Below are 22,618 nucleotides of genomic sequence, written 5' to 3'. Positions count from 1 at the left end.
GGCCAGCTGCTCCTCGCCCTCCAGCTGGTAGTTGGTTGAGAACTTCTCCTGGGCAGTGATGTGGGCTTCCAGGTGGCTGATGAGGTCTGGGTGAACATGGATGGTCTCTGGTGAGTGGAGGGAGAAGGTCAGGATGAATGCCCAACCCCACCTCCCTCCTGGGAGTCACCATGCCTGGTTCTGCTCACTTACCTGAGCTGGCTCCTGTTGCCATCTGGTGTCCCCCCGTGCACCTCCAGCTATAGGGACCCCTGAGACCCCTATTCCCCGCTGTGGTCAATCCGACCTGCAGTGAGGATTCCCTCATCCATCCATCACCATCTCCCCCCACCTGAGGCTCCATTTTGCCCTGACCTTGTCCACAGCTGTGCTCTGCCTTGGCTGCTTTCCTCATCTTCTGCAGCATGGCTCGGTCAGCATCCAAGGCCTAGAAATGTGGAGGAGATGGTCACTGACTACATCCATACATGCATTTTCATAACCCACAGGGCTTAGCACAAGCCTCAGCATCCCCAGGCTGGGCCGTCCAGCCAGCAGATAGATGATGATCGAGTGGTAGTAGTCCATATATATCTTAAATATCTGCAAGCCTTGCTGGTGTTCTTCTGGAAGAAGTGGTCAAGCGTTAAGGGAGAATTGGAAAATATAATAGAAAAAGGAACATGCAGCACTGACAGAAAATGTGGGTTTCAGTGGCAAGAGACTGTTAGTTACAACTTACATTTCCATCCCTGTCAGTGTCTTTCCTGAGCGGAGAGGAAGAGGTGTAGGTGGCTGAGGGGGAACGTTTAGAGGCATCTAAATTCTCTGCCTATGAGAGACTGGATTACAGATGTTATTTCATACAAGTACTGTTTGGAAGTTGGGATGCAGTCTCTTGTTGGGACCAGGATTATTGCCAATACCAGATCGGGTTGGCTGTGCTTTGCTTAGCTGGGCTCTGAAACCCTCCAAGGATGGGGGTCACCTCTCTAGTGACCTCTTGCAGGGCTGCACCTCCATCTGCAGAAGAAACTTTTCCTAGTGCTCAGTCTGAGCTTCCTGAGCCACAAAGTGGGTATTGCTGCATGTTATATCATCTGATGCTGCCCAAAACAGCACCATTGCCTATAACTGCCCTTAGATGAGTTGTGGGCTGCTGTCAGAGGCCCCCTCATCACCCAGCTAGATCAGTCCAGCTCTGCTTCTCTCTTACTGACCCCCTCTGGTTTCTCCACATGACTCCCGTCTGGGGACAGTGTTTCAGGTGTGACCCGTTCACTGAACTGATGTGAGCTCCGACAGCTCCCACACTGGGCAGGACCTGCAGGGAGTGACAAGGCTTCACACTCAGTGTTGTCCTGACAGTGTCAGAGCTCAAAGATAGGACACAGGCTTTTAAGATTCAAAAACACTGATTTGTGGGAGCAAGCAGCTTTACAGTAATTTGGGAATGCGAAGAACAGCTCAGGGTAGACTTGCATGCTACAGCTAAGGCTATTTAACAGCTGAGTGGATGAGTGGGTAACCAGGGCAGTGGTACCACCACTGGCTTTGTCCTTTGTTGTGCAGCACATGAGTCAAGCCATGCAGCTGAATCCATGTAGTAGAGGAAGACGTGAGTCAGGCTCTGCATGGTTCAGCACAGTTGAGACTGTGGTATGCAGGGACGTCACCACAAACATTTAGGTAACCAAAGAGCAACAGTGCTGAAAACTTATCGCCTGCACATTTCCAGAGTTCAGTGCAGCAGGGATGTTGAGAACTTAAAATATGGACTTATACCCCAAAATAGGAGTTGCCAGACTTTCTGCTTCCCAGGGAAGAGCTGCCACCCATGACCCAGCACCTGCACCTTCTTGTCCAGCCCAGTTTGGGACTGGGGTTTTCCAGCCAATCCCTCAAATAAAGATTCCAGGGGCAATTAACATAAGACCTCTAGGACCAGCAGGACTATGCTCACACCAAGCATTGCAAATCCAGGGAATCCAGTATTCTGGTTCAGAGATCCCTATGAGCCAAGGTCAGAAAGGCAGTGGTGGGATAGGGCACCTGAAGCACCTGACCATTGTACTTTGGCAAAGCTGTTGGAGACACTCATGCCTCTGTGTTCAGAAAATGACTTTAGGTTAATCCATTACTTCAAGGACTAATGTATCCCTCTCACAACCATGTTACTGTGAGCGCCACTGTGAGGCAGGTGCAGTCACCTCCTGGGCCATAGCTCCCTGCAGTTATCTAAGCCATTGCATGTGGGATTCACCTCGCCAACCTTAGGCATCCCTTCATCCTTCTTCAGGTGAAGCCCTTTTGGCTTAGGTGAAGCCCCTCTCCCTTGCAGAGACTCCACCAGGTCAGCTTTCCCAGTCCAGATGTCTCATCTCCTCAACACTACAGCAGTTTTTTAGCCACATAATCAGACTCAACCTCTTCCCTTCCCTGCCTGCCCTTGTACGTGGCACTGGTGGGGAGCAATTTGGAGCCTGCTGCCACTGAGACCCTGATCTCCAACCTCCTAGTGGTCTCCAGACCCTCTCTCCCACTCACTCACCTCCTCTGCTGGGACCCACCTTGATCAGGACAGATGCCTCCTTCCCAAAATGTCCCTGGAGCCTGCCCAGGCCCCTTGTGATTCTGCTCTCCACACACAGATGCTCAAACCTCCCACATCTGTGGCCTTCCTCTTCCTTTCTCCTGAAAATTCCCTCCCTGAAGGTGTAACCTTGGTCCACAAATGACCCATCCACACCTTTGGGACTGTTCCCTGCCTGCTGGGCCAATGCTCTCAGGCCAGGAGGCTTCCCTGCTTCAGAGGAGCAACACCAGGGTGAGACTGCGCCATGGCATCCCAGAGGTCATCACCAACAGGCACGTCCACCTCCTCAGGCTCTCTCCATCCAGTGAGCCCGGCTGCAAGAGGCAGCACCCCCCTCAAGGGTCGTGAAGTGTGTACAAGTACAGTTGCTGGCCACAAGGCAGGAAATTACATATCTGGCACTTGGCACAGGAAACCCCAAGCTCCCTTCCCTGCCTGTACTTCTACCTGCGTTTGTTTGCCTTGCAGGCACGGATCTGGTTCTGCACTCAGCCGAGCTGTGTGACCTGTGTGAAGCTTTGGGGACCTGCCTCCAATGGTGGAAAACTGGCTGATGTCCTTCTCCTGCAGCTCAGCGCTCCTTCCCTCTGCTGCCCACACCGCTGCCAGGCTCAGCGCACACTGTGCCACGGCTTTCCTTGCTCAAGGATGGGCTCTTCCTGTGTTTACTGCTGGTGCTGCTCTCTGTTACAAGCATGAATCTGCTGATGCACTAAGACTCTTTGCTGTACAATGTTCCCTACACCATCAATAAAAGTTGCTGGCTGAACCACTGAAGAAGTCACCAGCACCTGCTTTTCAGAGGTGAGATCCTGTGGTTCCAGCTCTTCTAGATGTTTTCATCCCTGACTGTGATTTCCAGGGTGCTGGGGTCACAGCACGCTTCTCCCTTCTCACTAGTTTTCAAGAGTGCAGAAAGAGTCAGACTGGGAGGGACCGTCAGTTCACATCATCTGCACAGACGTGGCATTAACACAAGACAACCTTGCATGAGCCTATACCCTGTGTGGGACTCAGCGGTCTCCAGAAAGACATCCAAGCTGCATTTAAAGAGGGTGGAGACCAAGCATTCACTTCACCTTTTGGCCATGCACACCAGTAGTTCATTAAGTCACAGCTAAAATATTGCAACTAATTTATTTTTACATTTCAGTTTCAGCTCCCAGCTGCCCTTCTCCAGCAGCAGAGTCTTCCTCCCAGTGAAAGCGCACAGAGGTGGCAGCTGAGCTACTGCACAGGTCAGGAGGAATTAAGTCCCAGGTGAGAGCCAGGTCAGCCTCACCTGACTGCATGGTGAGAACGTGTCGGTCTCAGGGAGGAAGCAAGACACAGGTCAGTGCTGATGCACGCAGAGGGGACAGGACAGGCAGCTCCTGCCGACACCAACACCCAAGCAACAGCAACTGGGGATAACCCCCGATGTTGGAATTTCCCCTCACCATCTGCTCAGTCCAGCCCTGATCTGCACCCAGAGATGAAATCACCTCCCCGTGTCTCCTGGCTTACACAAATGCTGCTGCCTGGCCACCATCGCTCCCTGCTTTCACTGCAGCAGATCCCCTGCAGACTATGCTGGGTGTTGCTGCCGCACAGCCGTGAGAGCGTGTCCTGAGTTTTATGTCTGCTCTGACACACAAGTCCCAGGCCAGGGGATATGCAGACACGAACAAGTTCAGCAGCGTTTCTCTCTAACCACAGCTTCCTGATGTAGCAGCTCCGTTTTAAAGGACTGATGTTTTAGCTTTTCTTGGGGTGCAAGTGACAGAGTAACAGTTGAAAATTAAGCAACACAAGGAAATTGCCCCATGCCCAGAGGCTCCTGAGCAAGTCCTGGCCTCCAGAGGCCTGAGAAGAAAAAACCCTCAGTGACCACCACTGACAAAACAGTCTACAGGAGCACAGCTCCCCATCTGCTCCAAGCCTGCAGGCACCGGGGGACTTCAGGGCAGTGCAGCAGTCACAGCCCACAGACTCTTCTGCTGAGACTACAAAATAATGAGAGGTGACATGGTGATGGTGCAGTTTCGTTGCTCCCAGCACATTTACCAGACCTACCAAGAGGAGGCACCAAGAGGCTCAGACACCTCTGGACCACCATGCAGAGAGCCCCGCTGCAGTGGCAACATCTCATGGATATTTTCCATGGGGGGGTCAGGACCTTGATTTGCCCAGGAAGAGGCCAGCATGATGGTTACATGATACTGGCCACAGTTCTGAGCTAAGTCCCAAGGCAGGTCTAGGTGGGCAGTGGGATGCTCTCAATGGGAAGCCTGGACCCTCCACTGAGCTGGCCTTGCCCTCACTCATGGTCTCCCCAGGGCATCGAGCTCTGCTGCTCACTCCCTCATGTGCCAGCAGCATGCAGCAGCCCCTTTACCCCCAGCACCGCACCTGACAATGCCTATCATGGTCCTCTGGCTTTTGCCATCGGTTAGAAAGCAAAGGCATTTGGTCCAGATACATTTTACACCAGATGCTGCGCTCAGCAGCCAGCTCTCACCCTGTCTCTGAATTTTTGGAACTACTCACGCATTTGGCCTCTGAATATCCCACAGCAAGGCATCGCACAGCTTAACTCTGGGCAAGCGAGGAAACTATCCTGCCACTTCCAAAAATGTCCTTTAATTTTTTGTTTTGCTTTTAGTTTGATGCTTGGTCAAAGGGTTCTATCCTCTCCTTACCATGCGATGTGAGCCTGGTACAAGATACAGCCTTCCTGCACAAACCTCTCCCCCTTTGCTCTTGTCCTCACCCACTGACACCTGTCACCCGACCACCACGACCTGCCACAAGCCTTTGCCAAATCTTTGTTTTGAGTGTTTTGCAGACACCCAAATAAGCTCGCACCACTCTCCGCTCATGGTGACAAATGATACGGTGATGCCTGAACTAGGGTGCAGATCCTGCGGGACCACAATGGGCATGGGCCTCCCAACCCCTCAGGGTGCACCCCTGCGGCCCCCCACCCCTGCTCACCTCCTCTAGGCTGTTGGCAGTGGCCTTGCAGCGGCCCATGTGGCTGGCAAATGCAGAGGTGGTGGGCGAGCTGAGGTCTTCCTGCGCCTGGCGCACGAAGTCGCACACTGAGATGAGGGCCGCCATGGTGCTGCGGCGAGGTGGCGCCAGGAAGGGGAACTGCTGGCTGTAACCGCGGTCGCGCCGGGGCTGGGCTGGGGGCTGGGGTCACGCTGCTGCCAGCAGCGAGGGCAGGAGGGAGCCCCTCACCTTGCACACCCACACCCCAAACAGACAGATACCCCCCACAGTGTGCACACAGACACACACCCGCATACCCAGGCACACAGCAGCACGAACACAAATCCTGCAATTATAAGGTGAAATATTTTGAGGAAGCCTGAGGCAGACACACTTTGAGTCACAGGGAGACCCAGCCTGGAGGTGCAGTGGAAAATGTGGCTGAGCATGGCTGCAAGAGCCGAGGAGCTGCCTGAGGCTGTGCACTGGGCATGCTGGGGTGCACTGAGCTTGCTGGCATGGACGGGTCACCGCTGAGGTGCACTAGGTGTGCTGGGGTGCACTGGTCATTGCTGGGGTGCACCAGGCACCATTTGCGAAGGCAACGTCCCACTCAACAGCCCTGCAGAAAAGCTGGGGGTGACGCAGCAGTGGGAGCAGCGCTGCCGCACCCCAAGGCCCTGCTCCAGCCCCACACAGGTGCTACAGGACCTGAGCCCTTCCAGCCTGCTTCTCTCCCCTACAGCCTGAGGGACCCTGGGGGCAGAGGGGGCTTACCCTTTGCCATTCTGGGGATCTCACCCTGCAGCTGAACCCCGGCCCCCCTAGGGGAGCACCACGTCTGCCCCACACTTACACCTGTCTTCAGCTCCAGCCAGAGTCCTCACCTGCTGCTTATGTGCCTACTTGGCTCTGCCCAAGTAGTTTTCTCCCCAAAACTTACTCTATTCCTGCCCCTTTCAAAAGACAGTCAGCTATTTTCACTATAAAACCCTGTCGTCAGTTGATTTCTTTGGAAACGCAATGGTCCCTCTGAGCATCATGTCCTGCACTGGGATGAGACCCCTCAGAAGGAATCTGTCCTGTCAAAGCTCAGGGCTGAAGCACCTCCACTTGAGATCAGATCACGTCAGGGCTTGTCTGTGCAGAAGACAGGAACCCTGGGGCACCCAGAGACCGTGCTGAGAACAAGTCTCATTTAATTTACATCAGCCCAACACCACAATACAGATTCATGCTGACAACCCCATGGCAATGTCCCAGCACTGTGCTATCTGGGAGGAAGGAGCACCAGCGAGGACTGCCTGCAGCAGGCTGGCCTCCAGCTCCAGAAAGCAGCTATAAAACACAAGCAGCATCAGAGAGAGGGGCCAAGGAGCTTTTATTTCTGTGGAAATGAAGAGCCAAAATGAAGTTTGAAGCAAGCCCGAATCCAACCCAGCACACACAGGAAAAGCTGTTAAGCAGCTTGTAAGGAGTGACAACCAGAAAGTCCGTGTCCCAGGGAGTGCTACCATGTCCAGAGCCGACTCCAAGAGCTGTTCCTGGGCTCTTGGCACGGCAGGAAGCTCATGGCTAACTTGGCTCTGTCGTTCTCTCTGGGGAGGCCCATTCAAAGGTCTTCCAGGGCTTACCTCCACCTGGACCCTACACCAGACTTGCCTTCCCCCCGTACAGTGTGTTTTGAACTCTTCAGGTAACCTGGGGAGTGCCAAGTGTTGTCAAGCCAGGGCATGGATGGCTCTGTATGTCCCCATCTCTGCCAGAATCACTCTCAATGGCAACAGCTGGTTTCAGCTGCCATGTCAGTGGGGACAGCCCCAGCAGACCCTGTTTTCCCACCCTCCCACACCAGTCCCACAAAGAACAATTTTCTTCCCAAAGCTGTAACTGTCCTTCAAGGAGTTTGCCTTATTTAGTAGGTTGGTTACTTGGTTTCTTAGCATCTCATGGATACTTAGCATGAAAAATGACTCCCCCAAAGGAGGCCACTTCTGCAGGTCTCTCACTCTGAAGGTTGCCTCTGCACCTGCAGGATTTCCTTAAACTTTCTGGTCCAGTCTCAGTTCCTGCAATAATCACCCCTGTCTTTGAGCAGTCCTGTGCTGAAGAGCATTTAACCATTGATGATCTTCTCACTAATGTATCCAGGCATGGTGTAGATCAAAAGAATGAGGAAGATGGTCAGAAGAGCAACAATGAACAGCACAATGATGTATTTCTTGTAACGCTTCCAGATAAAGAACACAAAGGTTTTCATGGGATTCACAAACCAGTTGAAAGAAGTTTTTGGCCGGCTGGAACAGGAAAGGAAAAAGAGATAAGCACAGGTTCAACCCACAGAGCAGTACCTTGGCCCCTCTTCTTCGGTGCCCTGACACCCTCATGGGTTGCGAGCTTCTCCTGCTGCTTCCAGGCAGGATCACCCTAGGTGCTGCAAGAACTACAGTGCCTGTGAAATTGCTGGAGACAACAGGACCTGAGCCTCAGGACAGCCCCTGCAGAGCTGTTCTGCACCCATGTAGCTAACAGGTGTGTTCATGTGGTTAAACCAGAGCTGCCCTTCTGTACAAGCAATGTTAAGGCATAGCCGCCTTGAGTACCTCACTGAGATCAGCCCTGGCCCAGATGCTGTAGCTACAAGTCCTGCTGGACCCCCTCAAGCTCTGGGAAGCCCTGGCAGCCCCAGTCCTGCAGGCCCCACTGCCCAGGGCCTCAGTGATTGCTCTCAGCTTCCTGACAAGCAGGTGCTCCCCATCCCCACACAAAGAGCTGCTGAAAACACAGCACTGCCCATCCATGTTAAAGGTGGTAACACAGATACTCACTTGGGCTTTTCCAGGGGTTCAGGCTCTTTTCGGCCCAAACCAACAGGACTTTTCTCAGCCTCCTCCACAGTCAGCAGCTGGAACTCCGCTTCCACCTTACCCTGGAGGGGGAACGTGTCTGAGCCACAGCCACACATGTTGCTTTGCAGAGCAGCCTGCTGACCACATGCCCTGCCAGGACTGAGTATTCTTCTCCCAGTTCCATTTACAGATGCCCAGAGCAATTAAGTTTTTGCTCTAGGCATTAGCTATACAGTCTCTCACTTTGCAGCCAGTGGAAACTGTGGCCTGGCCAGAAACTAACTGTTTTTCAGACAAGACACTGTATTGTAATGCACCCCCCAGTTGCCTGGATTTGTCTGCAGCTTCCCACACTGGCACTGAGCAAAACTCACCCTTGGGGACAAACAACAGTCCAATAGCAGGGCCATCAGCAGTGAGTCTGCCCTGGGAAAGTCTGTCTGGGGAAGGCAAAGACCCTAGGACAAGCTTTTGCTGCTGTCCTGTCTGGTTGATAGGGAGCCATGTGCCTCTTGCTTTCCTCCCCTCACTGAGCACTGCTCTATGGGAAGCTCAGAGGAGGACATGAAGTTGGATGCCCCCTGCATGTCACCACAGCTGGGCAGATGAAGTGCTGGGTTTGCAGCAGATGGGACAAGTCTCCAGCACCTTGCACAAAGTCCTGGGCAGCTGGGTCATTGCTGCCTCTGTAGGTTATGTGCATGCAGGACAGGTTGCCATGTCAAGGCAGAGGCAAAACAGTGGCTCTCTGCTCACCTGTGCCAGCACCCTGCCTTACCGTCAGGAGGTACTTGTTCCCACTGGGGTCTGTGAACTCCACGTCCTCTGGTTTGACTGAGCTGCTCCGCTTCTTTTTCTTCTTTTTCTGCTTCTCCTCCCTCTCCTCTCTCTCCTCATCTTCTTGATCTTTGAGTTTGATGAAGGGCCACCAGCCTCTCATGCGTTTGTTTCGGAAGATAGAGAAGCGAGGTGTTGCATTCTCCTTGGCCATCTTGATGGTGCAATGCTCTGAGCTCTTGGCTGCCCTCACCATGTCATGCAGCTTCAGCTCAATGGAGCCTGCAGGCACAGTGAAGAGGAGAGCTCACGGTGAAATCCTGAGGTCAGACCCACACACCATTTGGCTTTGTCTCAGCTACACTCCCACCACCACGAGTCGGTCCCAGCTGCTGCAATGATCTAGTAGAGGCCCGCACATTTACAGGTGGAGAATTTGAAGCTCAGCATAAGAAAGGACCAGCCCAAGAGTTAGAGACTAAGAAGCAGAGCCACAGGTCTTGTCTCTGATGTGGCCAGTTTGGTTTGCGTGTGGTACAGTGGGTTATTTTCACTCCTTTAGCACGTCCCACCCTACTCTCCTCACATGTCCAAGCTCCTCTTCCCCTCTAGTTCCTGCAAATGTCAGTAAAAAATTATAAAATCTGGGAAACTCTCTAAATGTTTCAAGTCTGGTTTACATCTGAAACAGCCTCAGTTCATTTCCCTGCTTGGCCTTGCGCCCCCGTCTTCCTTGGAAGAAGCTCCTCTCCCACTTTGGCACTGAGCCCTCACAACAAATCAGTCTTATCACATCCTGGTCTGTATTGGCAAAAGCATAGCCAGCAACCAAGGGATGTGGGTGTTCTCCTCCACTCAGCTCTGGTGAGACTGCATTTGGATGCAGTGTCCAGTTTTGGGCCCCCAACACAAGAAAAGTGTCAACTAACTAGAGAGTCCAGTGGCTGAGATGGTCAAGGCTGGAGTTATGTGTATAGCAGGATGGGTTGAGAGACCCATACATGTTCAACCCAGAGAAGAGAGGTCAAGGGAGAGATCTTATTGCATCTCCCGCAGCCTAAAAGAAGCTATAGAGCAGATGGAGCTAGACTCTCCTCAGAAGTGGATGATGAAAGCATGTAAGACAACACAAGTTGTTGCAAGTAAATACATTTGAGAATTCTAAGAATGGTGCATCCAGGAAAAGGGGTCCAGAAGGGTGCTGGGATCTCCATCCTTGGAGATACTCAAAACTCACCCAGACAAGGCCCTGAGCAACCTGACCTACATTGCATCTAGCCCTGCCTGGAGCAAGAGGTTGCAATAAAGACTGCAGAAGCCCCTTCCTGCCTAGATGTTCCTGAGATTGTATAGGCCAGGAATCATTTGGATTGCTGACTAATGCTTTCTTCAGTGCCTGATCAGCATGGATGAACCAATCATGATTGGAAGTGCCTCATGGAGGGGCTGCATTTTAATGGGGAGGCCAAAGTTGAAGAAGGAAGGGACAACTGAACGGAGTGCTACAAACTTAAGGATGGCAGCAGAAGCAGGAGAGAAGCAGCAGCATTTGTGCTAACATAGTGTGGGTGGAATCACCACCAGCTCAGCAGGTCTGGTTACTGGGAAGTACCAGGCAGCTGGGGAGCTCCGAGGCCCCAGTGATGGGATGCTGCAACTCAAGTGCAAATGGTCTTGCAAAGGTTGCCAATCCCTGTGCCCACAACATAAGCTCCTAGGAAATCTGCTCTTTGGCCAAGTCTTTGGATCTTCAGATCTAAGTGAGAGCAGGGAAAACAAGTAAGTTTATCAGAAAGGTTGTGAGGAAGCAGAACCTGGAAGTCCTGTGGCATGACAGGCCCTAGGACAAACATGCAAGCTCAACATGTCTGTGTAGGAGAGGTGCATATCTCCAGGCTCTGCCTATGAAAAAACAGCCCAGCTCACATGTGAAAAAACAGCCCAGGTGACCGCTGAGCTGAGAGCTTCATCTGATGCTCCTGGTGTCCCTTCTCAGAGAGCTGGGCCCTGGGGGAAATGCTGTAATACTCCAGAAAGATGAGGGACAGATCACCCCACTTCCAGCAGGTCACACCATACCTAGAAAGTCATTAGCTGAAATCCTGTCATAATCCCAGACCTGGAGGACCAGAACAGCTGGTTCCCGAAACTCTGATTCCTCCACGGAGAAGACAGAGTCCTTCTTCTTGTAGGTTATCTCCTTCTCGGTCGGGAGATAGTTGAAGCGGAAGACAAACCTCCAGTTGAAATTGCCCTCCCCGGTCAAGGAATTAAAGTGAACATCCGTCTCCTGCTTCTCGTGGTCAAGACCCTTTATCCAGCTGCAGAAAAAACTCAGTTATCTCCTACCCCTGTCACCCAGCCCCAAAGGCAGAGCGGAAGCATGGAGAGACTGAACCCCATGGGGTGGCAGGAAAGGAAAAGTCAAAGAGCCAAACTGGGCCAACACCCAACCAACATCTTGGGGATTACAGCAGTCCACACAGGGGACTGGAGTGGGGCACCTTGTGCTGAGGCAGGGAGGAGCAGAGGTTCAGAGAAGGCACTGAGGGTGTGGGGCAGGGCAAGTAGCAGGACAGCCAGGCTCTGGCCTCCCTCTGGCTTCCATCAGACCTTTTCACGTAGATGTCACTGGAAGGCTCTCCTGTTATTGGGTTGACATCATCAAGGATCACATCATCCGTGTTCCAGATAATCACACGCAGCTCGTAGCTGTGGGAAGGACACAGAGGTGAATGGGACACATGCTCTCGTCCCTGGTGTCTGGGAGGGCGGGTCAAACCCACACTGGCAGAGCAGGAGGACTCGAACCCTCCTAGCACTGTGGTCTCCCCTGCCAGGGCTCCTCTGGTCAAACACAGTCCAGCAGTCTTGCTGCCATGCACAAAGCCCTTCCTGGGGGGCTACAACGCCACAAGACAAACACCCACAGTCAAAACAAGCAGCTTTTGCAATGCAAATCCCTGATGTGTGGGAAACCCACCCAGCACCACCTAGCCATAGGAGCACAGGAAGGCTTAGGCAGGAAGGGACCTCTGCAGTCTCTCCTCCAACCTCTTGCTCTAACTTCACAGTAGATCAGATTGCTCAGGGCCTTGTCTGCACAAGCTTTGAGTAGCTCCAGGGATGGATATCCTAGCACCTCTCTGGGTCACTCCGTCCCTATCCCAGGGTAGCTTCACTCTCATTGGGAAAATGTTTTCCCTATATCCAGGGAGCTTCCCTTGCTGCAATCTGTGTCAATTATCTCTTGTCCTTTCGTGCGCACCTCTGAGAAGAATCTGGACCCACCATCTCAACAGCCCCATTAGATCATTGAAAACGGCAGATCTCCAACTTCACTTCTCCAGGCATCCAGAGGGCATCTGTCCACTAGCCAAAATAGAGCTAGATGAGTAGCTCTGACCTGGATTTCTATCACCTTTATGTCTAGCCTTGGAGAGATTATGCCCCATGCTGATACACCCAAGGGACCATTCCACAGCCATAGCTGAAGCAGAGAGGAGGGCTGCATGCCAGGCTAGCACAGACCGTCAGCCTGGGCAGGACACCGTGGCACATCCCAGCAGGCATGGCGAGGGACACTGACCCTCCATGCTGGCTCGTGAGCCCCAGCCCCACTTGCATGGGTGCTACCTGACAGGCAGTCGTGGCTTGATATTGACAGGCGGCGGTGCAGGGACGTCATTTGGAAACATGTCAATCCACATGTGCAGGGAGCCCTGACGAGAGAAGACAGCAGAGAGACCTCAAAAGACAGATCATCCTTCAGCTCTTCAAGGAGCAAGGGCCTGGTCCTGCAAGGAAAGCTCTCACCAGAAAGCCACTGCTTGGCTCTCTCCACCCCCAGCACTTGAGAGTGATGTGTGACTGGGTTTTAGATAAGGAAAAAATTAAAATTACCAAAAATTGCTTATTTCCCTCCCCACCCTGCTCCCAAGAAGAAACATTTCAGCTGAACTGAGTCTGTTTCAAACAGAGGCAAATGTGTCCCTGTGTCTTAGTAAGAAGCATACAACGATGCAACATTTCAGCATAACCAAGAAAACTAAAAAGTGATGGGTCTGACCCTCCCCTCCCCACATGCATTTCCAATGCCGACCAAAGCCAGAGTGACTGTAGAGCTCTGCTTTGTTACAGACCTCCGGTACCCGAGGGAACAGGACATGTTCAGTGCAGGACATTGAAATGGTTGAGCTCAGATCACTGCACTACATAAAACTGAGGACTAATGTTTCTCCTCCAGCCAGCAGTTATGTCGTGCCCTCAGGGAGAAGCCAAGGGGGCACAATGGGGCTCTTGCAGGGGAACAAAGCAGCAGTGATAGGGAACAAAGCAGAGGAAGAGGCAGGGATAGGCAAGGACACTACCACCCACCATGGTGCATGGTGGCAGGGCTCAGAAGGCAGAGCAGGTCTCTTGCCACCCACACAGCATCCTCATCAAAGCAGTGCTACATGGCCTGAGGAGACAGAGAGGACTCTGGGCCACCGGCATTGTGACCACAACATCAATGGACAGAGGCCCCTTGAGGAAAGGGTGTTCAGAAGCACTGTGAGAGGTTGGAGGGTGGATCTGAGCAAAGGACACAAAAGGACGACAGTCCTCACTTCATAGCAGGGCCAGTCATCCACAGACACAGCTCCAATGGCCCACCCAGGAAGGGGCAACACATGGGATACATCCCATGATGAGGAGACAGAAGGACAACAGGGGACCAGACAGGGGGCTGGGAACCAGCTGCCCCAAAGGTCCTTCCCCAGAGCAGTGCCTAGGCTGGGCAAGGAAACACATCTCACCTGCACAAGCCCAGGGCTCTCCCGGTTGTACAGGGACCGGATCTCCACATGCTCTGGTACCAACTTGTACCCATATCCTGGCATCTCTTCCCAGTGCTGCAGGACGTACAAAGCCTTATGTTCATCATCCACTGACCAGTTCTCATCTGCCACTCCTCTCCTGTTCCTCACATAGGCCTCTGCAGCAGGACACAGCCAGGTAGAAGATGAAGGCGTCTGGCCAGCAAGAGCCACGTCAGAATGTTAGTCACAGGCACAAATAAGGGAAGATGATGGACTGGGCAAGCAAGCACCTCACCAGAAAAACAAAATGGGGAAAAGCAGGAGGGCAAGGATGAAAGGAGTAAGTTCAATATGTTGCAGTGATGAGGAAAACTGTAGGCAGGAAGACAAACAAGCTAAGAGAAATAAGAGGAAAGGGGCAAAAAAGAATTTACTGTGTCCCTGGGAAAAGGATCCAAGGGACACTGAGGAGGATGTGACTCTCTGGGGCAGTTTAAGTCCCCATGTCACTGTGGTAGTGCCAACAGATCCATGGATGAGAGGTTTTACCCTAGAAGTGCTCCAGGAAAGCACCACTTGTCACTTGGCAGTGACATGCAGCTGTGCTCTCCATTAATTAACAGTCTGAGTGATTAATTGACTCATTTGGTACAGTGAAGCCAAATGGCAGTTCAAGATCAAATCCTGCTGGTGGGGAGAAAAGCAGGAACCAACAGGTGAGGACACAATGACCAACCCACCCCTGGGTTTATGGAGAGCATCTGCCCTTTGGAGATCAGTCTGAGACTGAAACTGTCCCACGCAGTCCCTGAGCACAGCAGAGGTTCACGGGGCACCAACTGTAGCCATGTTTGAACCAGGGCTGGCTCTCAGGGGAACACCAGGAGAGCACGTTTCTCCCTTCCCAGCTACCCAGTGACCTGAGAAAAGGGGAAAAGGGCTTTTGGAGGCTCCTTGTCCTCCCTTGAGCAGGATATTTTTCCCCTTCATGACATAAGCCATAGAGGCCAGCAGAAAGCTAAGGAACAGTAGCGCTGAAACAAGCAGAAGGTAAAGCTGGCCATACACGTGGGTCCCCCCTCTCCCAGCAGGTCGGGCACAGGGATCATCCTTCCTGCAGGCTACGCAGCATTGCCTTGTAGGACCCAGCCATCCACAAGTGGGCCACATCCACTCCATCTTTTCCTCCAGGCTGGATTCAATTGCGCAAGTGTTGGAGGGAATGTGCGCATCAGGGACAGGCCTGCGCTCAGGGAAGTTCTCCATCGCTGCTGGTGGAGGGCATGAAAGGTTGCTGTGTTCTTTGACACCCGTGGCCCTGGCTCAGGGTTTGTAACAGTAGTGAGGAAGAAATTAAAACAGCAGAGGAGAAGCAGAAGCTGCCCACAAGGAGGAAATCAATAGTAGTGAGGAGCAGTGGGGAGTCACCCAAGGCAAAGCCACCAGAAGCAGAGAGCATCCCTGAAGGACAAAGCCAGCTAAAAACAGGAAAGGACACTGAAAAAGCCCCTCAAAAAACCAAAAAATAGAAGGACACCAGTATCCTTCTGATGGTGATCACAAGCAGATGGAGGTACAGCTTTGTGCCAGTGTCAGCCACCAGAATAAGCTACATCTTCTCTGGCTGCACAAGCCATCAAATGCCCGTGCACATCGCTGCCGTGCACGCAGGTTCACTTCGCTCCACCCACTGTCTGAGAAGCCACTTTGGGACCTAATAGCCTGGATCACACCTTCCCCCAGTGCAACACCATCATCCACTGAAACCAGGCCACTGAGCACCAAGGATGCTCCCCGTGGTGACCCAGAAAGCTGGGCCATGCAGGGCAGAGAGTGAAGACAGCCAGTCTGGACACTGCGGGGAAGAGAGGCCGGTGCACTCCCAGACCTCGCACCAGCACATCCATTGCTGAGCACAGGAAGCTGTTTAAGGGAGCAGTCATTGTTCTCCAAGCTCTGTACCTTCAGGAAAAGCCTCTGGAGGGACCTTGAATATTTTATTGTCCACTTTGACCTCCTCCCGTCTGTACTCTGCTGCAGGGAGCGAGTTTTTCTTGCATAAACTATCCAAGACCTGTGTGGGCTTGAAAGCGTCTCGCCACATGTTGTAGCCATTTCTGCATGGAAGAGAGAACATTGAGAACATCTTCAGATTAGACACAACAGGTTTTTTCCTAGGCTGTGAAATACCCTGCCTTCCCTACAGCACAGGCTATGCCACCAAGTCCCTGCTTAGACTTTCACTGGGAAAACCACAGGCACACAAAAGCTTAATGAATGAAAAACTTAACAAGCTCTCCTCCCCTAGAAGAAGCCAGGCTTGCACCCCACAGAACCATTAGCTTCAGAGCAGCAAGAGGAAAAATTCCAGCTGCAGCTTGTAAGTGCAAGAGAGATTTGAGCAGTACTGTGGACTCAAATTCATGTCCATAGCTAATTCTCCAATAGTGGGGTAGGAGAAGAGAAGTTTACAGAAAACTGGCCAAAAACACAAGAGAATCCATACTGAATGAGGCCAAAGGAAAACAAATGTCATGAGTCTTGCTGCTCACAGAATTAGCTACTGCCAGAGAAACCGCCCTACTTTCTGAAAGGGGTCAAAATCACATCAATGTCAAGCGAGCACTTTTCTCACAGAATACCAATATGAAAGCATTAAAGAATTTTTTGCTACTATATGCAAAATGTATTCATCCACAGTAGGAATTAGAGCTATCACGGGAAGCTGGTAGGAGTCTAAAGGAGATGGAGTTATCTGTGTAACTTGTAGAGAATCTGTGGGGCACCTGCTCAAAGGATACTGTGGGTGCAAGCTCCGTCCTGCAGAACTGGAGGTGCTCTCTTACCCACCTGGACGGTAGGCAAGAAGAATGCATCTCATGGTGCTAACGTGTCACACTGGTACCTACATGTCATACTGAGAAGCCACTCCACAGTTGGCCCTGTGCTTGCTGTAGAATCGATTCTCCAAGTCAATCTTGGTCTCCCCAATCAGATCATCAGAACCAACCAAATCATGGTCGAATATTGCCACAGTGAGTTCTGATTCCATGGGAAAGGAGACTGTCAGCTCCACAACTCTGGACAGAAGCAGACAGGGAGAGTGCAATTAGCAAAGAGGATGGAAATGAAACACATGCTCTGCTTCGATCATCCTACACACTTAAGAGCTGCATTTGACAACTCAAAGACCTCTGATAGAGTTTGGTTCTCTATAAGTTCATTGTGTGCAGTTTTCAGTGCTCATGTTCAAACAACGGAGTTACTTTTCCAGGAATGTATGTCCTTGGATAGAGGTCCTTGAGCCAGGGAAAAAGCTCTCCAATGCTCTGTTGCTGCTTGGCTTGCTACTTTGTCTGTTAAATCAAGCCCCTGGGAGTGCTCCCCTCCTAACCCAAACCACTTATGGCTCCTGTGTCAGCCAGAGGCAAGAGATGTGCCTGGGACTTTTGTGTTACAGCACAAGATTCTCCAGCAGAAAGGAACAGAAGATGACACATGCTGAGTCACAGCCTGAGCCCCGGATTTGCACTATTCCTATTAAACCTGCTAGATGAAAACTTTCTGCATACTCTCCAAACACAGGATTGAGCTGCTTTGGGATGTATCGCTCCTTTGTGTCCTTCTGCTCCTGCCCCACAGTCACCACTACGTAGGGGTCTGCCTTGCCATTGGGGTCTGCTGGAGACAGGTTCGTAGCCTGGAACATACAAGAGGTACAGCCATAAATCAGCTGCAGAGAGCAACCTGCACAAGGAACACTGCACAGGCCTGAGACCACCCAGGCTCGCTGGGCAGGTCCCTTCAGCAGCTGCCCCAGCAGTGAAACAGGCATTTGTGCTCATGCAGATCCCCACTCAACAAGACACCGGTGTCTCCAGCCATTAGCCCACCTACTTGTTCACTGAGAGGAGCCAAGAAATGCCCATCTGGATTTTTAGCACCTCCTGAAGCTACAAAGCACGGAAGGCTCCCCGTGGACAAGATGTAACTGACTTCCACCGATCTGGCAGAGCCTTCAAGTCAGCATTGAGCTTTTCACAAGTGCCACTGCTCGTATTTACCAAGCAGAGAATGGCAGGAGGTCCACAGGGAGGGACAGACCTCCAAGCATTACTGCCACCACCACCAGAGACTTACCTTAACAATGTAAACTCTTACAAGAACCTTGATGGGTCTGTTCCTTGGAACGCCCTGGGAGACCTTGGGCTCCGTGCCGGCTTCCTCAGTGGGGTAGACATAGAAGGAACCCTGCAGAAAAGACATTGCAAGTAACAGCTAGATACAAAAGAGAATATCTCGGGTGGGATTGGAGACACCAAGACCAGCTTCACCTGCCAACTGGAAAATCAGAGCCATTGTCCCGTGCAGACCACAGACACCCTCTGCCCATGGGGACAGTCCTTTCCAAAGGCACTGTCATGTTCACGTGGCCCAGGTCCCTGTTTGCAAGTTAATCTGCAGGCTGTCAGACCACTGCCAATGCCAGATCTGAACATCTCCAGGCACTTTGGGCTGCCAAAGGCAGGGGGCACCAAAGGTTTTCTAGGGACCTTCTTAAATCAGCTTCTGTAGTTGATATTTCAGAGTCTTCACGAGCTCCTGGGTGAGAGGATGATGCCTCTTTTAAACAAGTTTTACTAATTTTAAAGCCAGTGAAGCTCACTAATTCTTATTTGCATACTGAACATACCCAGAGGCCCCAGCCAGAATGAGTCCTTTATGCTTCATGCTTTCTCCTTACAAGAGCTAAAAAATCTAAATCGGTGCATTTATCAACTAACAAAGGACCACAGTACACAACTGCTTCAACAGGCACCAACAGTACCCTGGCTGTGCCACACCGTGGCCTCACATCACCTTGCACACATGTGCACTCTCCAAGGCTTTGCTGGTGTTGGCATGCACTGAAACATAGGTTGTCCTAAGGATTCTCTTCCACATGCAGCATAAATGTCATTCAAATGATACAGTACCTTGTACTTCCCCACAAAATGTTCATCCTCGTTTCCATCTTCATCCTCATTTGCTTTGCCACGATGAAGGGGGAAAATACACAGCCAGTCTTCAAAATTATCAAACTCATTTTCCAGCTCAGAGTTGTAGATCTGAAATAAGTAGAAAGTAATTTGGGGCCTTTTCCTGGCATTTTACAGGAGAGGAGATTCAGAAACACCATCCTTTCCCTGCTTCAACCATTTCCCCTGGTCCTACCTTACACCTGTATTACCCTGTGCAAGGTGTTATGGTTTTCCCTTATCCCCCCACGTCCATCCTCAGATGTGCACACACACCCCAGCTTGGCTCCAAGGTCTCACGGGCTGTTTCAAAGCCTAGCAATGATGGGGGCCCAGTGCACACTGCAGGTTCTCCTCCCAGTCTAACCTCCACTGCAGGGAGGTGAGGATGACATGGACAAAGGGCCAGGATTGAAAGAAGCCAGATCTGTCACCCCAATAATCACCTGAAGAGTGGCGATGAGCTTCCTCTTGGGTCGAGCAGGTTCAGCTTCAACTACTGCCTCATCTTCTGCTTCCATGTCAATGGAGGATGCATTTAAATTCCCTCCATCTAGAAATGGCAATAGGAGATTAGGAAATGCTCTGAGCTCTCCCATCATCTCAAGTGTCTGTCTGTGAAGTGACCCCAGCAACAGCTTCCACTTTCATCCAGGGCTTTGGCCTGTGTCAGGGTAACTGGAGCTACTGCTGTCTGTAACAGGTGTCCTTACAGCACCTCAGGCTGCCCAGCAGGGCATGGCTGGATGGGTGGGGGGACAAAAATCTGCACAGACTTACCTGCCTGCATGGCTACTGTTTAGGGAGGAAGTGGGCAGAGACCAAATGGAGGAAGGTGGCTGGACCAGCCCACAGGTGCATCAGGGAAGGCACAAATGAGAGCTAACCCTCTTCTTTGGACAGATGCTTATTTGACAGACTGCTGTTTTGGGTGGATGTCTAACAGAAGCACCACTACCACTGTGGCCACAGGCAGCTGTGCCTGGAGAGAGCATAGCCAGACCCTTCTCTGGGGCAACTGCAACCCAAGAGAGGGTGCATCCTTGCCCCATTTCCCAAAGACCCCAGATCCCTTGAGCACTAATAGCATGCAGGTACCCTCCAGCCCTCTCCTTAAATAGGATTTACATCATTTCTATACTTACTGTCTCACCTCCCCAGGTCATTGCTAGGCAAGTCACTGCTTATACCTCCACAAACCTGGCCTACAGCTGTAACACTCCTCTCAGATCATCTGTTTATTATCACTGTCTTTCCATTACCTTGTAGTGAATCCTGTGTGCCAGATGAGTATCCCACATGCACAAAGTGATGCCCAGCTCCTGGACAGTTTTGCCTCTCCACCATCCTCTCTCTCCAGCCCACGTTTGCTTCCTGCTCTCACCCTGACAATCCCATGATCCTTGCAGCTGATTTTTCTGCAGGTTTTTGCTCACTCAGGAAGGCTCTTGCTTCAACACAATCTTCCAAACTTTTCTGAGGGAAGTTTGGTGTTTTCAACTTGAAATAGCCTTTGTTAGCCCTTGCCAATGTTTCCATCTGCACCCTTTTGTGTTGTTTTTGCTGACTGTTGCAAAGCCATTGCCTGCTCAGACCCCATTCCTACAAGCCCAGCACCCTCTGGAATCTCCCTACAGAAGAGCTGGGTATTGCTAGAGGACTCACCTGCATCATTCAGGTCATCATTCTCAGCATCTTCCTCATCACTGCGTGTCTGAAACACAAACAGTCACCCCACATCCCTGACAGCAAAGGCTTCTCCATCCAAGCATAGGACACTGACAAAGCTTTCCTGCCAGCAGAATCAGTAATACCTAGCACTGAGATCATTTAGCATTAACATGCTAAAGGAGGGTATCCAATGAGTGCCAATGACCTTTTCTTCTACCCAGATCCTCCTGCTGGCTTTTTTGATTTGGATTTAAGGGACACAGGGCAAGGAAGGAAATCTGGGGCAGACCTGCTCCCATAGCACATCCTGGGAAGACAGCCAGGACAGAGTAAGCAGCATGAAAGTCTCTGTATTGCAGGTAAAATCAGCAATGTCACATTTTCAGGAGTGTCTCAACAAAAGCCCAGTCGCATTCTCAAAACCACTTGGGCACCTAGCTTCAGAGATGGTTCAACATCCATTGCCTGCTGACATCAGTCTGCCTGGTGGATGTTTGATACCTGGCTACCTTAAGTGTGCTTGACACACAAAAGCCCACATCTTCCTGCAGATTCATGCCAGGAGGGCTCCTATGACACTCAGTGTTGTTGAAAACATCTTCCTCAAGCCAGTGCAGTCACTTTTCCCCTCTGCTGGCAGCTGTCACAAAAGATTACCTGGTTATACAGCTCCTTCAGGGACTCATAGTACTTGGACCACCAATCTAGTTCTTCCAGCTCTGGTTTTTCCTCTTCATATTCATCCTCCTTCTTTACAAGCTTATTGATAGGAATTTTCTGCAAAGGACCCTTAAAAGAACAGAGAAAAGGGTTCGGAGGGAGGAAATGACCACCCAGAACACCCGTGCACCCTACTCTAGTGCCCTGGGAGCCTCTGGCAGAGGCTCAGCTTTCAGGCAGAGCACAGGAGGTGCAAAGCCACCTGTAGCCCCAGGTTTGTGCTTTGCTACAAAAGTAGCAGTTTTCAAAGCACAAGGCAACGCAGCTCTCCTCCCTGCCCCAGAGCCCAGACGTGCAGCTGTGCCGATGAACAGGCAGGAGAGAGGAGTGTTTGAGTCCAGAGCAAAAACTGGCGGTTGAAACCTAACTCTGAACTTCTGAACTTTCTTTTTTGTTTGTAGCCTTCAGTTTGGCTTTCCAAGCTTCAACATTTGCTGGGCCCAACACATCACTCACCTTCACAAGACTCAGGGGGTGAGTGCTGGAACCTGGGTCACCCGCTGTCAGGCCAATGTTTACAACGGTCTGAGAGGGAAGACGCTGGGATGAGACCTTCCGAGCTGAGAGGAAGAGAAGGAGCTTCATGTTTCATGCATTTATTTCTGCCCACTGCTTCCTACTTTTTGGCCAGTTGTTATTCCACAGGAAAGCCCTCCCTGTTACCCCACTGTAATGTGATTGCTTTTAAAGCTTTTGATAGCAGACCCAGCAAAAATATTCCTGGAAATCCAAGTACAGTGCTGAGACTGGCCACCATCATCAACATGCTTGTTGCTGACTCCCAGGAATTCAGATTTATGAGATACACCTTCCTACTCGGAAACAACCACAGATCAATCAGTCCTTTGCTCCTTCCCCTTTGTGCTGTATTTATTTACACAATTCCAGTTCAGGAGGTCTGGCTGTTGCTATCACAGAGCTATTTAGTGAATCCATTACCCAATGAACAGACCTTGGCCCAATGATGTGAGAGAAGCATAAACCTTTCAACCCTTGGTCTTGGTGGATCAGCTCCCTAAAGCTTGATGGAGGTCTCACTAGGAACAGCTCTCCAGCCCAGCTATACACAGGGTTGAAACAGGTGAATACAGCAGTCCTCCCCAGGCTAAACGTCTTTGATTCTAGACAAAAACTTTCCACAGGGATAAGTTACTGTCTAGTATCTAGCCCCAGCTAAATGTCCTGCTGGACTAAGATGTCTTCATGAGCCATTCTCCCTCCACCACTTTC

At 51.4% G+C, this 22,618-nt stretch overlaps 1 protein-coding gene across 1 annotated transcript in view; it reads right to left on the bottom strand.

Annotated features, from left to right (window-relative positions):
- Positions 1 to 6,915: 6,915 nt before the first annotated feature.
- LOC141951601 (fer-1-like protein 4) overlaps positions 6,916 to 22,618 on the bottom strand; it is a 40,023-nt gene continuing 24,320 nt past the window's right edge. The window contains exons 29-44 of the mRNA XM_074888085.1: positions 21,845 to 21,948; positions 21,326 to 21,457; positions 20,663 to 20,711; positions 19,444 to 19,550; positions 18,956 to 19,087; positions 18,120 to 18,230; positions 17,552 to 17,679; positions 16,889 to 17,059; positions 15,942 to 16,096; positions 13,977 to 14,155; positions 12,814 to 12,899; positions 11,791 to 11,889; positions 11,257 to 11,498; positions 9,179 to 9,459; positions 8,380 to 8,480; positions 6,916 to 7,848 (exon numbers count right to left, since the gene is read on the bottom strand). Of these exons, the coding sequence (XP_074744186.1) occupies positions 7,668 to 7,848; positions 8,380 to 8,480; positions 9,179 to 9,459; positions 11,257 to 11,498; positions 11,791 to 11,889; positions 12,814 to 12,899; positions 13,977 to 14,155; positions 15,942 to 16,096; positions 16,889 to 17,059; positions 17,552 to 17,679; positions 18,120 to 18,230; positions 18,956 to 19,087; positions 19,444 to 19,550; positions 20,663 to 20,711; positions 21,326 to 21,457; positions 21,845 to 21,948 (2,258 nt within the window). The 3' untranslated portion in view covers positions 6,916 to 7,667. The remainder of the gene's footprint in view (positions 7,849 to 8,379; positions 8,481 to 9,178; positions 9,460 to 11,256; positions 11,499 to 11,790; positions 11,890 to 12,813; positions 12,900 to 13,976; positions 14,156 to 15,941; positions 16,097 to 16,888; positions 17,060 to 17,551; positions 17,680 to 18,119; positions 18,231 to 18,955; positions 19,088 to 19,443; positions 19,551 to 20,662; positions 20,712 to 21,325; positions 21,458 to 21,844; positions 21,949 to 22,618) is intronic.

Source organism: Strix uralensis, chromosome 18 (genome assembly GCF_047716275.1).
Source record: "Strix uralensis isolate ZFMK-TIS-50842 chromosome 18, bStrUra1, whole genome shotgun sequence".
NCBI classification, from domain to species: domain Eukaryota; kingdom Metazoa; phylum Chordata; class Aves; order Strigiformes; family Strigidae; genus Strix; species Strix uralensis.
The sequence above is the reverse complement of the archived record's forward strand: the minus strand, read 5'-3'. Positions and strand labels throughout refer to the sequence as shown.